Source organism: Dreissena polymorpha, chromosome 1 (assembly GCF_020536995.1).
Source record: "Dreissena polymorpha isolate Duluth1 chromosome 1, UMN_Dpol_1.0, whole genome shotgun sequence".
Classification (NCBI taxonomy): domain Eukaryota; kingdom Metazoa; phylum Mollusca; class Bivalvia; order Myida; family Dreissenidae; genus Dreissena; species Dreissena polymorpha.
In genome coordinates this window covers 21,190,920-21,204,069 of record NC_068355.1, presented here as the reverse complement: position 1 = coordinate 21,204,069, position 13,150 = coordinate 21,190,920, and the positions used below count along the sequence as shown (strand labels likewise).

Sequence of the window (13,150 nt, the reverse complement as noted above, 5' to 3'; positions counted from 1 at the left end):
AATATTGTTCAATGTTATTGTAAAGTCTGCATCACTGTTGTGTTTCAGTTCTGATTTATGAACCTGAAAATCCGGAGGCTCTGAGCTTCTTTCCTTTGATCCAGGAGAAAATAAAACAAGGTAATAATGTATGCTTTAATTTATAAATAAACTTTTTTTCTATTTTCCTTATTTTTATTTATTTAAAATAATGTATCCAGAAAAAATACTGTTTTTAATATTTTTTTCATTTCAGTTATTTGTATCAATGGTTAAACAATCTCAGTTGTTCAATCAAATTGAATTGAATATATTACCAGGTATTGAAAAGCTGCATTGAATATTCTTTTCAATAACAATATATTTTATTTGTTTAGATGAAATTAAGGTTGAAAAAATAAGAAATCCAGGTCTGTATTTGTTGCAATTAACACTCTTTGATTCAGTGGACATAGGACTGGGATGAATAGGTGATTTAAGGAATGACTTGTGAACAAAAGCCACTATGGTTTATACTAAGATTAAGTACAGCACTGGTGGAATAAAATTGACATGAGCAGTGTATGTTTTAACGACATTTGATGTCGAGTTCGAATATGGGTCATGCCAGGTCAAAAACTAGGTCACGGGGTCACTTAGTGCATTTCAAGGATTAAGCATGTTGTTTGCTCTCTAGTTTATGTGGCTTTCTGATTTATTTTGATATTCTAAGACATTTTTATGCCCCCAAAGGAGGGCATATAGAGATCGAACTGTCCGTTCATATGTCCATCCGTCTGTCCGTCACACTTTGCGTTTAGATTTCGAAAAATGCTCATGACTTCTATGTCGCTTCAGAAAGCAATTTCATACTTTGCATGCATGTGTATATGGACAAGACCTTTCCATACGCACACAAATTTTGACCCCTGTGACCTTGACCTTGATCATCAAGTAAGCTGAGCTCCTATTGTTTCCTCTCTATCTCTTTTTGTCTACTCCAAAGCAGTATGTTAATTCTGAAAATGTAAAAATATGAAAAAATAGTGATACATGTATATAGAAAACGCGATAGTTATTTTTACAGCGAAAAAATATCTATAAACTGCAGCAGATGACATATGTAACAAACAACAAAATTTAAATATTGAACACCTGTTATGCAGCAAACTAATAGTTTAATAAAATGTAGGCGCTGTATTTCTCAAAAACATTTACACTTATACTTTTATGTAGTGACAAAGTTACAGTTGGGGGCAACCGTGTCCTTTGGACACATTTCTTGTTCTAAGTAAAGACAGAAAATTAAAGAACTGATGGGATAATTCAAACACCAGATCAGTGTTAAATACAGTACATATAAGTTTTTTGCATGGCACAAAATAATGAAAATCTTAAATACTTTTTGGGGCTTTTTTTCCTTTTTTCCGAAGAGAAAGGCCCCTTCCCGTGAGAGAAATCCTTTAAAATGATGCAATTTTTTACCAAATTTCAAGCTTACTTTGGGCATTGTTTCCCCTTTCTCAGTTTCGACGATAAAATTTTCCTAAAAATTGAAGGACAGGTCCTTTCTAAAATCAAGAAAACCCCCTGATACTTTGTACTGATACCTGATACTAAGTTGAGCATTGAAACATGTGTAAGCAAATTGAAGCTTGACCAGATTCACCTGACCTGTAGCCTGGATACTCATCCCAGCCCTACATCTAGTTGTAGTCATGACTTACATGTCGAGTGGTTGGTCGGGAACTTTTGCAACTGCTTCATATTTCTATGTGTATATCAGATGCAAAAGTTTCACGCTAAACCTTCGATTAAACCCATTTATGCCCAGTTGACTCTCCCATCCTTCTAAATTGGATCAATTTATTTCCAAAATTAGGGATGTCTAGTATATTTATTTATATATTTAGAATATTTCTTACAGAAATTCCTTTAAAGTAACATTACTACTCAAAATCAACGAAAATTTCGAACAATTGTTCGTAAAATAAACTTAACCAATTAAAAATCAGTGTTCCAAATGGCAATTGCCGAAATTTCAACGCCCGATGTGGTCTGGTAAAATAGATGTTTGTGGATATAAAATGCTCGTTTTTATTATTGTTTTGCATATCTATTCATACAACACATGAACACTAAAATGGTGTTCGTGTGTTGTATGAATAGATATATTTGCGGGAATTAATTGTGGCCACAAATAAATAAAAACGAGCATTTTGTATCTACAAAAATCTATTCAATCATACCACATCTAGCATTGAGATTTTGGCTATTGCTATAAGGAACACTGATTGTTGAGGTGTTAACTTTATTTTACGAAATACTTTACGAAATGTTCGTTGATTTTGAGCGTTATAGAGACTTTAAGCAAACAGCTCAGACCCAGATGAGACGCCGCATCATGCAGCGTCTCATCAGGGTCTACGCTGTTTACCAAGGCGTTTTTTCTAGACACAAGGCATAAATGGGTTAATATTCTTCTTAACAAGTTTGTGATTCAAGTCTCCAGACAGTTTTAATTCACGAATGCCTTATTATGCAACAATCTGTGACTTATATATAAATGTATCTTAAGACTGAATAAGAACTTGTTTCATATTTCACCAAATTATAAAAATAATGTATTTTATGACATTCAGAATGTACAATGACAATCTTTTCTGGAAAGCTGTTTAAGTGTCTTGAAATTGAATCAGATTTATGGAGATAGGAATGCAAATTTTTTCGAATCCCATGTATATTATTTGAGAATTTGTTTGTTTATTAACCTGCATGGAGTTTATGTATTCCTTGCTCTTTACTTGAAATGCCGTGTTTTTTAAGAACAAAAGGCAAATATCTTTTCTTATACTTGTTGCTGATAACATCAAATAAATATTTTAACCAAATATAAAGGAAAAACATCAGGCTTGTTTATAATGTTTTTAATTTTCACTTTATCATTTGATAGCTTATACTATCAAATTTTCAGTAAAGTTATTTGACTTTTAACAAATATTATGTATTTTTTTATTTTTTATGACTAAAGATATATATTTTGTATGATTTTCCAAGGGTTGATAACAACACAAGTGTGCCTATATTTTTAATCCCCTGCCAAAGACAGGGGATATAGAATTGGTGGTGTCCATCCTTCATTACGTCCGTCCGTCTGTCACACAATTTTGAAATAGTTGGAGGATATTTCGGTATATCAATTCAACAAATTGGCTTGTTTTATTTTTCTTTTACATCATATTTACTATCATTTACGCATATATAATTAATTATTGTATAATATATACCAAAATAAGTCTCACTTAATCAGTATTTAGGTTCATAAGAGGTAAATTTGTAAATAAATAATTCATAAAAAGGAAAATAAAGAATAAGGTTTGCACATTTGAATGTCTGAAAATCCTAAATTATTATGTTCATTTTTTTGTAAACTTTGATTAAAGATTCAAGATTTCAAAATTTTGTATTACATTACTAAAACCTTAAAGCAAAATGCAATTGAAGACAATAATTTACCTGAAATTTCTTAGATGGAGAACCTAGTAGAACAAAATATGATTGTATTGTAATTGATACGGAATGGCTTCATATTATGTTTGCATTGTATGTTGAGTAATTAGAATGATGAGAACAATACAGGTTCTGGTTATTGTATGTGAAAAGTCTATATTTGTAATTGAATCTCATTTATGCATTTACAGCTTTAAATATTATATAGTGTGATATTGTAGATGCAGATGAAAGCAGTGAAGGCAGTGATAGTGATGACTCTGGGGAGGATGAAGAAGGGAGTGATGACAACGATGATGATGATGACAGTGATGATGATGATAATGATGATGAAAGTGATAAGGATGAAGAGAGTGATGAAGACAGGTACAGGATGGACAGTAGAAACAATACTTTGACTCCACAAGGACATCTCATATATTAAATGAAAAGTCAATTAGAGTAAACAAATACGATGTCTTTCTTTAAATGTGTGGATTGTTAATTGAAGTACAGTCAATCTTGTATTTAAAGACCACTAAAGGGAGTAACCAAAAGTGGTCTCTAAATAAAATGGTCTTTTAATATAAAAAAAGGCCATTTGTGATGAATGCGGACCTTTGATTTTAAATCCAGATATCGGATTATCTCCTTTTGAAACATCAATTTCTGCTTTTTTTATCAAATGAATCTAAATATAAATAAAATGAATAAAACAATTTTTTACTTAAAATAAGTTGTAGTTATTCTCTCTAATTCTAAATACAATGTAAATGGTATGCACGGAGAATGGGTTATTCCGACTCCAAACTCATTCGCGATTAAATTTACGTGCACTTTTACTCTTCGACACTTCCAATACCCGAATTTTCTCATTTAACGTTAATACTTTCCGTTTTGACATTTTAATTTCTGCATGAAAGCTTATATATATCTGACTTGGTTATGGTACATAGGGAAATAAATATAACACTTTGATTGAAAACTAAATAAACACGCCTGATTGGAAAATTTGCTAACACAAACTAATAAGCATAATAACAATTACATTTTTTAATGAACAGATTTCGCTACATGTTACCGATTATTAGTTTAGTTTTTACACCTCTATAGAACACTGTAAAAATGTTTGTCGCGTTGGCGCATTGTTTCTGCAATAAAATCGGCGATTAAATTTGTCACTTAACCTCCCAGGTAGTAATCGCTTTAATCCGTAGACTGTTGGCAATACCTCACTGTATTATTCGACACAAAAAATTGATACGCAGTCAGCATTTACGCCGGTCAGAACCCGTCATCGAGACAAAGGAAAATGGCTGGTGTGAAATCAAAACAAAGGTTCATCGTTCACGTTATCGGCTTAGATAAACAATCAACACTGATTTGTTCCTGAACGGTCAACAGATTTACCACTTTTACCTTAAAGCGGTCGCTTAATTTAAGACTCGGGCATCAAAATACACTAAAATCAGTGGTCGCTGGTCGCGTAAGACAAAAATCGCTTAATACAATATGAAAATATAGTTAAAACGCTCGGGCGGGATTTAAAGTGGTCGCATAAGACAAAAGTCGCTTAATTCAAGTGGTCGCAAGCACAAGATTGACTGTATTCAAATGTTATTTCTCAAGAAAAGATTAAAAAATTCTGTCAGGGAATTTAACAGGAAAATTTTGTCAAAAACAATAAACATCAGGCTTGTATTTATATGGGTTTTGGTCATGACATAATTTTTCTGACCATTTCCTGCCTGCGTCTCTTTTCCGAGTTAATCAGTTTTTAGTTACTGGCTTAACGTAAGTATGTGCATTTAGAACTGGTAAACCAGCCTACCCAGGTAGTTAAAGTAGGTTATTTGATATGATGGAAATGCTTTCAAAATGGAAAGACATGCAAATAAACAAAACACCTAGCATGAAATAGAAGGGTGTGTAGCCCTGTTTGCTTGCCCCTTAGCTGCCTCTGAACTGGTTACAACAATGTTTGACTTTTAATGCCCCCCTTCAAAGAAGAGGGGGTATATTGCTTTGCACATGTCGGTCTGTCGGTCGGTCTACCAGGTGGTTTCCGGATGATAACTCAAGAACGCTTGGGGCTAGGATCATGAAACTTCATAGGTACATTGATCATGACTCGCAGATGACCCCTATTGATTTTGAGGTCAAAGGTCAAGGTCACGGTGACCCAAAATAGTAAAATGGTTTTCGGATGATAACTCAAGAATGCTTAGGCCTAGGATCATGAAACTTAATAGGTAGATTGATCATGACTCGCAGTTGACCCCTATTGATTTTCAGGTCACTCGGTCAAAGGTCAAGGTCACAGTGACCCGAAATAGTAAAATGGTTTCCGGATGATAACTCAAGAACGCTTATGCCTAGGATCATGAAACTTCATATGTACATTGATCATGACTCGCAGATGATCCCTATTAATTTTCAGGTCACTAGGGTAAAGTTCAAGGTCACGGTGACCGGAAATAGTAAAAGGGTTTCCGGATGATAACTCAAGAACGTTTATTCCTAGGATCATACAACTTGATAGGTAGATTGTTCATGCCTCACAGATCACCCCTATTGATTTTCAGGTCACTAGGTCAAAGGTCAAGGTCACGGTGACCCGAAATAGTAAAATAGTTTCTTGATGATAACTCAAGAACGCTTATGGCTAGGATCATGAATTTTCATAGGTACATTGCTCATGACTGGCAGATGACCCCTATTGATTTGCAGGTCACTAGGTCAAAGGTCAAGGTCACAGTGACAAAAAACATATTCACACAATGGCTGTCACTACAACGTAGAGCCCATATGGGGGGCATGCATGTTTTACAAACAGCCCTTGTTTTAATTTATGTTTTTAATGTTCACTACAACGGAGAGCCCATATGGGGGGCATGCATGTTTTACAAACAGCCCTTGTTTTAATTTATGTTTTAATGTTTTAATTTAATTAAAGAAATATTAAAATTGGGAAAAAAAACATTATTCTAAAGCATCATTCACGGTCTTTATTGTCCCCTACCGGTTTCACCGAAGGGGACTTATGGTTTGCGCTCTGTGTGTCCTTATGTCTGTCTGTGAGTCTGTCTGTCACACTTTTCTGGATCCTGCGATAACTTTAAAAGTTCTTAATATTTTTCATGAAACTTGAAACATGGATAGATGGCAATATGGACATTATGCACGTCATTTCATTTTGTTCCTACGTCAAAAATTCTGGTTGCTATGGCAACAAATAGACTAGAAATACTGCTGAAAATGGTGGTTTTCTGGATCCTGCGATAACATTAAAAGTTTTTAATATTTTTTTATGAAACTTGCAACATGGATAGATGGCAATATAGATATTATGCACATCATTTCATTTTGTTCCTACCTAAAAAAATGTGGTTGCTATGGCAACCAATTTTTTTTTTTTTTTCTGGAAATGGTGGAATTTCTGACAAATTTTGGAGCTGGTAGGGGACCATATTGCTTGACAATAGCCTTGTTTTAATTGGATTAATAGAAAATATCAACAGTGGTTTGATTTACAACAGCACCCTGTACCTTTTACAATATCAGAACACTGCTTATACCCATCACATATGTTTTGCAGATCTGATGACGACAATCAGCATGTGGAGGGAAACCCAGACTCTGGGATCGCGTCCGCCAATTCCGACTGATCCAACCCATCATTTCATGTCACCCTCCCAACTGGGATTGAATCTCTCAGCTCAGAGTGCATTGCAATGTTGAACGTGTGACTGAGGTTAAACGGAATTGTGAAGGCTTGATAGGATTTAAAGTGTTTCCTGCTGTTTGTAGTAATTCTCAATAAATCATAATGCCTTCGTACAAAGTATGACAGCTCCCAAAAAGGATCTACTGTCTGCTAGTGCTCATTTTATGTTGACTGTTGAACCATTGGCAGTATTGTTTGCATGATTTTGCATACAGGTATGCAATTTGCTCATATGCTTATCTGTTCAATTCTGTTATTATTTTCCATTTATAAACAACACGCAAATTCGTTGAATTGTTATCCCCTGCAAAATAGAGTTTGTTTAATGATTGTGCAAATCCCTTGATAAATGGTATAATTCTTAAATGATATTTAAGTGTAATTTTGGGTAATTGTTTTTATGGATTGTAATTCTCCTCATTGATATCTATACACCCATGCAGTTTCATATTGAAATATTGTAGCATATCTGAGATATACATGTAGCCCTACAAAGTTACTTAATACAAAAACAGCAAAGGGAAATAACTCTAAGAGGTGAAGGGTTAAGGTTCTTATGCTTTGCATTTTTCAGCATTGATATCATTACACCCATGAAGATTCAAGTTGAAGTCTAGTAGTGTATCTGAGATATAGCCCAGAAAAGTTAAATATTAAAAAAACAACACAAAGGGCACTTACTCTTATTATACCCCCGCAAACGAAGTTTATGGGGGTATATAGGAGTAAACTTGTCTGTTGGTCGGTCGGTCTGTCTGTCGATCCGTATAAAGTGTCCGCTCTCTATTTAAGTAGTTTTCATCTGATCTTCACCAAACTTGGTCAGAAATTGTATCTACATGATGTCTAGGCCAAGTTCAAACATGGGCCTTTCCGGGTCGAAAACTAGGTCAGGGGGTCACTTAGTGCGTTTTAAACATTCAGCATGTTGTCCGCTCTCTAATTCAAGTAGTTTTCATCCAATCCTCACCAAACTTGGTCAGAAGTTGTATCTAGATGATGTCTAGGCCAAGTTTGAACATGGGCCTTGCCGGGTCAAAAACTAGGTCACGGGGTCACTTAGGGCGTTTTAAACATTCAGCATATTGTCCGCTATCTAATTCAAGTAGTTTTAATCCGATCTTCAGCAAACTTGGTCAGAAGTTGTATCTACATGATGTCTAGGCCAAGTTCGAACATGGGCCTTGCTGGGTCAAAAACTAGGTCACGGGGTCACTTAGTGCGTTTTCAACATTCAGCATATTGTCCGCTCTCTAATTCAAGTTGTTTTCATCCGATCTTCACCAAACTTGGTCAGAAGTTGTAACTAGATGATCTGAAGGCCAAGTTCGAACATGGGCCATGCCAGATCAAAAACTAGGTCACAGGGTTATTAGTACGTTTAACACATTGATCATGATGTCCACTCTCTATTTCAAGTAGTTTAAATCCGATCTTCACCACACTTGGTCAGAAGTTGTAACTACCGTAAAACGCTGTGTATAACGTACATTTATGTATAACGCGCATTTACTTTTGGAAGCAAAAAAATCAGGAAAAAAAGTTTTTGTAGCAAAAAATTGGGGAAAAAATTATGTACGGTAGGAAAAAATCTCTTGGCATTGCTGTAGTGGTGTATAATGCGCATCAAGTTTTGTAAATTACATTTTGGGGTAAAAAAGTGCGCGTTATACACAGCGTTTTACGTTAGATGATGTGTAGTTCAAGTTCAAACATGGGCCATGCCAGGTCAAAAACTAGGTCACAGGGTCACTTAGTGTGTTTTAAACCTCACCATGTTGTCCGCTCTCTAATTCGAGTAGTTTTTATCCAATCTTCACCAAAATTGGTCAGAAGTTGTATCTTGATAATGTCTAGGGCAAGTTTGAATATGGGTCATGCCAGGTCAACAACAAGGTCACGGGGTCACTTAGTGTGTTTTAAACATCACAATGTTGTCCGCTCTCTAGTTCAAGTAGTTTTCATCCAATCTTCACCAAACTTGGTCAGAAGTTGTATCTAGATGATGTCTAGGTCAAGCTTGAATATGGGTCATGCCGGGTCAAAAAGTAGGTCACAGGGTATCTTAGTGCGTTTTAAACCTCACCATGTTGTCTGCTCTCTAATTCAAGTAGTTTTCATCCAATCCTCACCAAACTTGTCACAAGTTTTATCTAAATGATCTCTAGGACAAGTTTGAACATGGGCCATTACGGGTCAAAAACTAGGTCACTGGGTCACTTAGTGCGTTTTTTAACATTCAGCATGGTGTCAGCTCTCTAATTCAAGTAGTTTACATCCGATCTTCACCAAACTTGGTCAGAATTTTTATGGAGATGATCTTAAGGCCAAGTTAAAACATGGGCCTTTCTGGGTCAAAAACTAGGTCAAGGGGTCACTAAGTGCGTTTTAAAAATTAAGCATGGTGTCGGCTGTTTTTTGTGAAGACGACATGCAAAATATTATGTGTCAATGCGGCATGTGGGGGTATTCGTCACGTTTTTGACAAAGCTCTAGTTTAAGAAAGTGTAGGGTTATTGCTCATATGCATGGCACTATCTTTACACCCATGATATAGTTTGTGAGATACAGCCATGAACATTTTTGTGATAGACGGACAGAAGGAATAACCAACTGATGGACAGAATGACCAACTGATGGACAGACAAAGCCAATTCTGTATCCCTGGCCTTTGCCGTAGGATTATATTTAGTGATAGAAGTGGATTTAGTAAGTTTCAATTAGATGTACATCAGAGTAAAAGTTATCATTATACATTTTTCAGTAATAAATCTGATTGCAAATGATCGCTAAAAATTGAGTCTTTCGTATTGTACTTGTTTAATTTATATTTGTGATATGTGACTGATATTCCTTCAATGTTAATGCATTTGTATTTTAACTTCTGCAAATTCAATTTATTTATTATGTCTTAAAGCGGGTATATACGATTTTGTCAAATATTTATGAATTTATATAAACTGTGTAAAAAAACTTATTATATATATATTTCAATATAAATTAAAATAAAAGTTAAGAAGAACATGTGTCGAAAAATGCAAATTAAGCCAGATATTTAATTCTGAAATTGAAAACGGTTGTACAGCCGAATTCGCCAGCATGTATACCATACATGTACGATGTGCATCTTAACTTACGAGGGGTGTTCCAGAAGTTCGTGGATTTGCACTATAACTTTCATTTGGTAACATAAATGGACAAACAAATAGCATGTTAAGAATATTTCGTCCTTTCCAAATATACTCTCCAAATATCATGGAAATACATAAAACAATAAATATATATCAGAGATTTAAACATGTGCACAATGCGCACACCGACGCACGTGTAACGTTTCTGTTCAACGTCAATGACGTTATGAAGTTAACAACTGTCAAATCTTTTCCACATAATCACCTCCAACGCGAATGCACTTTATGTGTCGGGAAATCCACTTGTCAAAAGTGTCTCTATACCAGTCAAAGTCAAAAGACGACACGATTCGCTTTGCTGCAACTGTAAGTTCCTGTTTACTTGCAAAGCGAATACCGCGCAACTGTGATTTAACTTCCGGGAAGACGTGGAAGTCCATAGGGGCCAAATCCGGGCTGTAAGGAGGACTTGGGCGCTGTTACGTGAAATTTGCCGTAAATTCTGTTCATCAACGACATTTAAACATAATTTAAATTCGCGTAACGCTCATACTTATAATAAAATACACACGTGCGCCGCATGTCGTTACTGAGGTCTCTATGGCAACGCGTTTCAAACACACTATGGAATTCATGCATTTTTAGCTCATATATAAAGTCCGTAATAATTGGTTTGTATAATATGTAAATTTAATTTGACTTTTACCAGCAAACTAATAAGTTATAGCGAAAATCCACGATTTTCTGGAACACCCCTTGTAGTTTAACGGTTTATAATACAAAGACGAATGCTTCGGTTATTGTTGGAAAATATGTACGTCGCTATCGGCTCGGGGCGCTAATTTGTCTTTGCTGCATTTTATGAAATTCGGCTTTAATGTATAATTTTTCTTGCCTATTTTGTGTTATTTTAACATATTTTATCAATATATTACAATTAAACACATATAAAAATCGTATATACCCGCTTTAATACACAGTTTAATCCCTGCCTTATAGGGCATTATAGGAATGCAGTTTGTTAATAAGTCTGTCAATCTGTCCAAAACACATTTGTATTCAAATTTATTTTAAATGATTTTCATCAAATTTGCCTGAAATGTCAAGTCAATGTCTTTACAACGTGAAGAATGCAAGGATCAGTCATACAAGCTCAAATCGTTATTTAAGGTCAAAATCTGCGCCTCAATTTCACACCTGATCCATATCTCCTGTACCCTAGGAAGGATTTTAATCCTTTACCACTTAGATACGTATTTTCACGTATTTATAGTCCCTAAGAAAGTTATGTGTAATTTAAGACCTTACAAGATTAAAGTTTTGAAGGCTTCATTAAACCTGAACAGACTGCGAGTCACTATCAGGCTGTTCTGATTTTATGCTATTTTCCATTTCCACTTTTGCTCTGAGTTGGAAAGGGTTAATCAAACTTGGCCACAATATATAGGCCACTGACACAATACTCAAAAGGCATAAGTCAGTCAGGCTGTTTCAATGTAAAGGTCACTTCACTATGAAAAGTGTGAGCCTCACTTTTCCCCTCTTCTCTATGTCTTCTATGGTCGGAAGGGTTTTTAACGAAGCTTGACTTCAATGTGCAGGTTATTGAAATGATGTGAAAAAAGCACAAGTAGGTCACACAGGCTCAATGTCATGGTTACAGTTGAAGATTAATAGTAGTTTAGCCTGCATTCGTTTCATTAACTTTTCCAAAAGTAATGAGTAAGTCACACTAGTTTAAAATGAAAGTCATGACTTCAAGGAAAAAATAAATATTTGCAGAGGACATAGCTTTCTCTTGCAAGGCCTTGTGTGCATTGATTACATATAGATAGATTTGTATTCTAATGTTTTACTGATTCATGTACAGTTTGCCAGTTATGTTTTTGATGGATCAAATCCAACTAAATATATTTATTAAGACATCGAGGTATTTTGTTGTTGTTCCAATATTTTTTCGCAACATAGCTACATGTATAATCTTTAATGCATTTATTATGCCCCTCTTGGAAGAAGAGGGGGTATATATTTTTTGATGGATGTTGGTTGGCCTGTCAGGTAGACTAGGATTTTTGCGATTAATAACTCGTCAACGAATTGACTGATTGACGTCACATGTTCATTGGCCTTAAACAGTAGATGCCCCCTATTGAAATTGGGGTCAATAGGTCAAAATTCACTGTCACAATAAGTGTGAAAATCTAATCGGATTAATAACTCATTAACGAATCGACCGATTGGCTTGAAACTTCACATGTGCATTGACCTTGGACAGTAGATGACCCCTTGTGAAATTTGGGTCAAAATGTCAAGGTCACTGTTTCTGATTGATAACATGTCAACGAATAGACTGATTGGCTTGACACTTCCCATGTGCTTTAACCTTGAGCAGAAGGTGACCCCTATTGAAATTGGGTCACTAGGTCAAAAGTCAACGTCACTGTCATACTAAGTGTGAAATGGTTTCCAATCAATAACTCGTCAACTGATTCACCGATTGGCTTGACACTTCCCATGTGAATTGGTATTTGACAGTAGATGACCCCTATTGAAAATTGGTATCACTAGGTCAAAGCCCTGTTTGGAGGGGCATATGTCTCCAACCGCAACACTCTAGTTATTTATAGTAATATATTATAACCAAATATAATTTCTGTTTTGATTGAAAATTCTGTTCAAGTCTGAACAAAATAATTGGTAATTTGGTAAAATCTTGTTTGTAACTTTAATAGACTATTTCAGCATTCTTTACTTAACTAAAATGATCAAGGCAGAATATGAGCCTAAGCCAAAGTCATTCTGTCACTGGGCGTGCACATTGTGCCCGAGTCTTGGATTGCCACCA

At 35.2% G+C, this 13,150-nt stretch overlaps 1 protein-coding gene across 4 annotated transcripts in view; it reads left to right on the top strand.

Moving 5' to 3' along the window:
- LOC127873862 (coiled-coil domain-containing protein 1-like) overlaps positions 1–12,231 on the top strand; it is a 30,957-nt gene extending 18,726 nt beyond the window's left edge. For 3 of the 4 annotated variants that reach the window (XM_052417943.1, XM_052417954.1, XM_052417923.1), the window contains exons 11-14: positions 49–120; positions 357–389; positions 3,690–3,834; positions 7,046–12,231. In XM_052417943.1, the coding sequence (XP_052273903.1) occupies positions 49–120; positions 357–389; positions 3,690–3,834; positions 7,046–7,115 (320 nt within the window). In that variant the 3' untranslated portion in view covers positions 7,116–12,231. The remainder of the gene's footprint in view (positions 1–48; positions 121–356; positions 390–3,689; positions 3,835–7,045) is intronic. The other variant, XM_052417932.1, reaches the window with a different exon arrangement.
- The last annotated feature ends 919 nt before the right edge of the window (positions 12,232–13,150 follow it).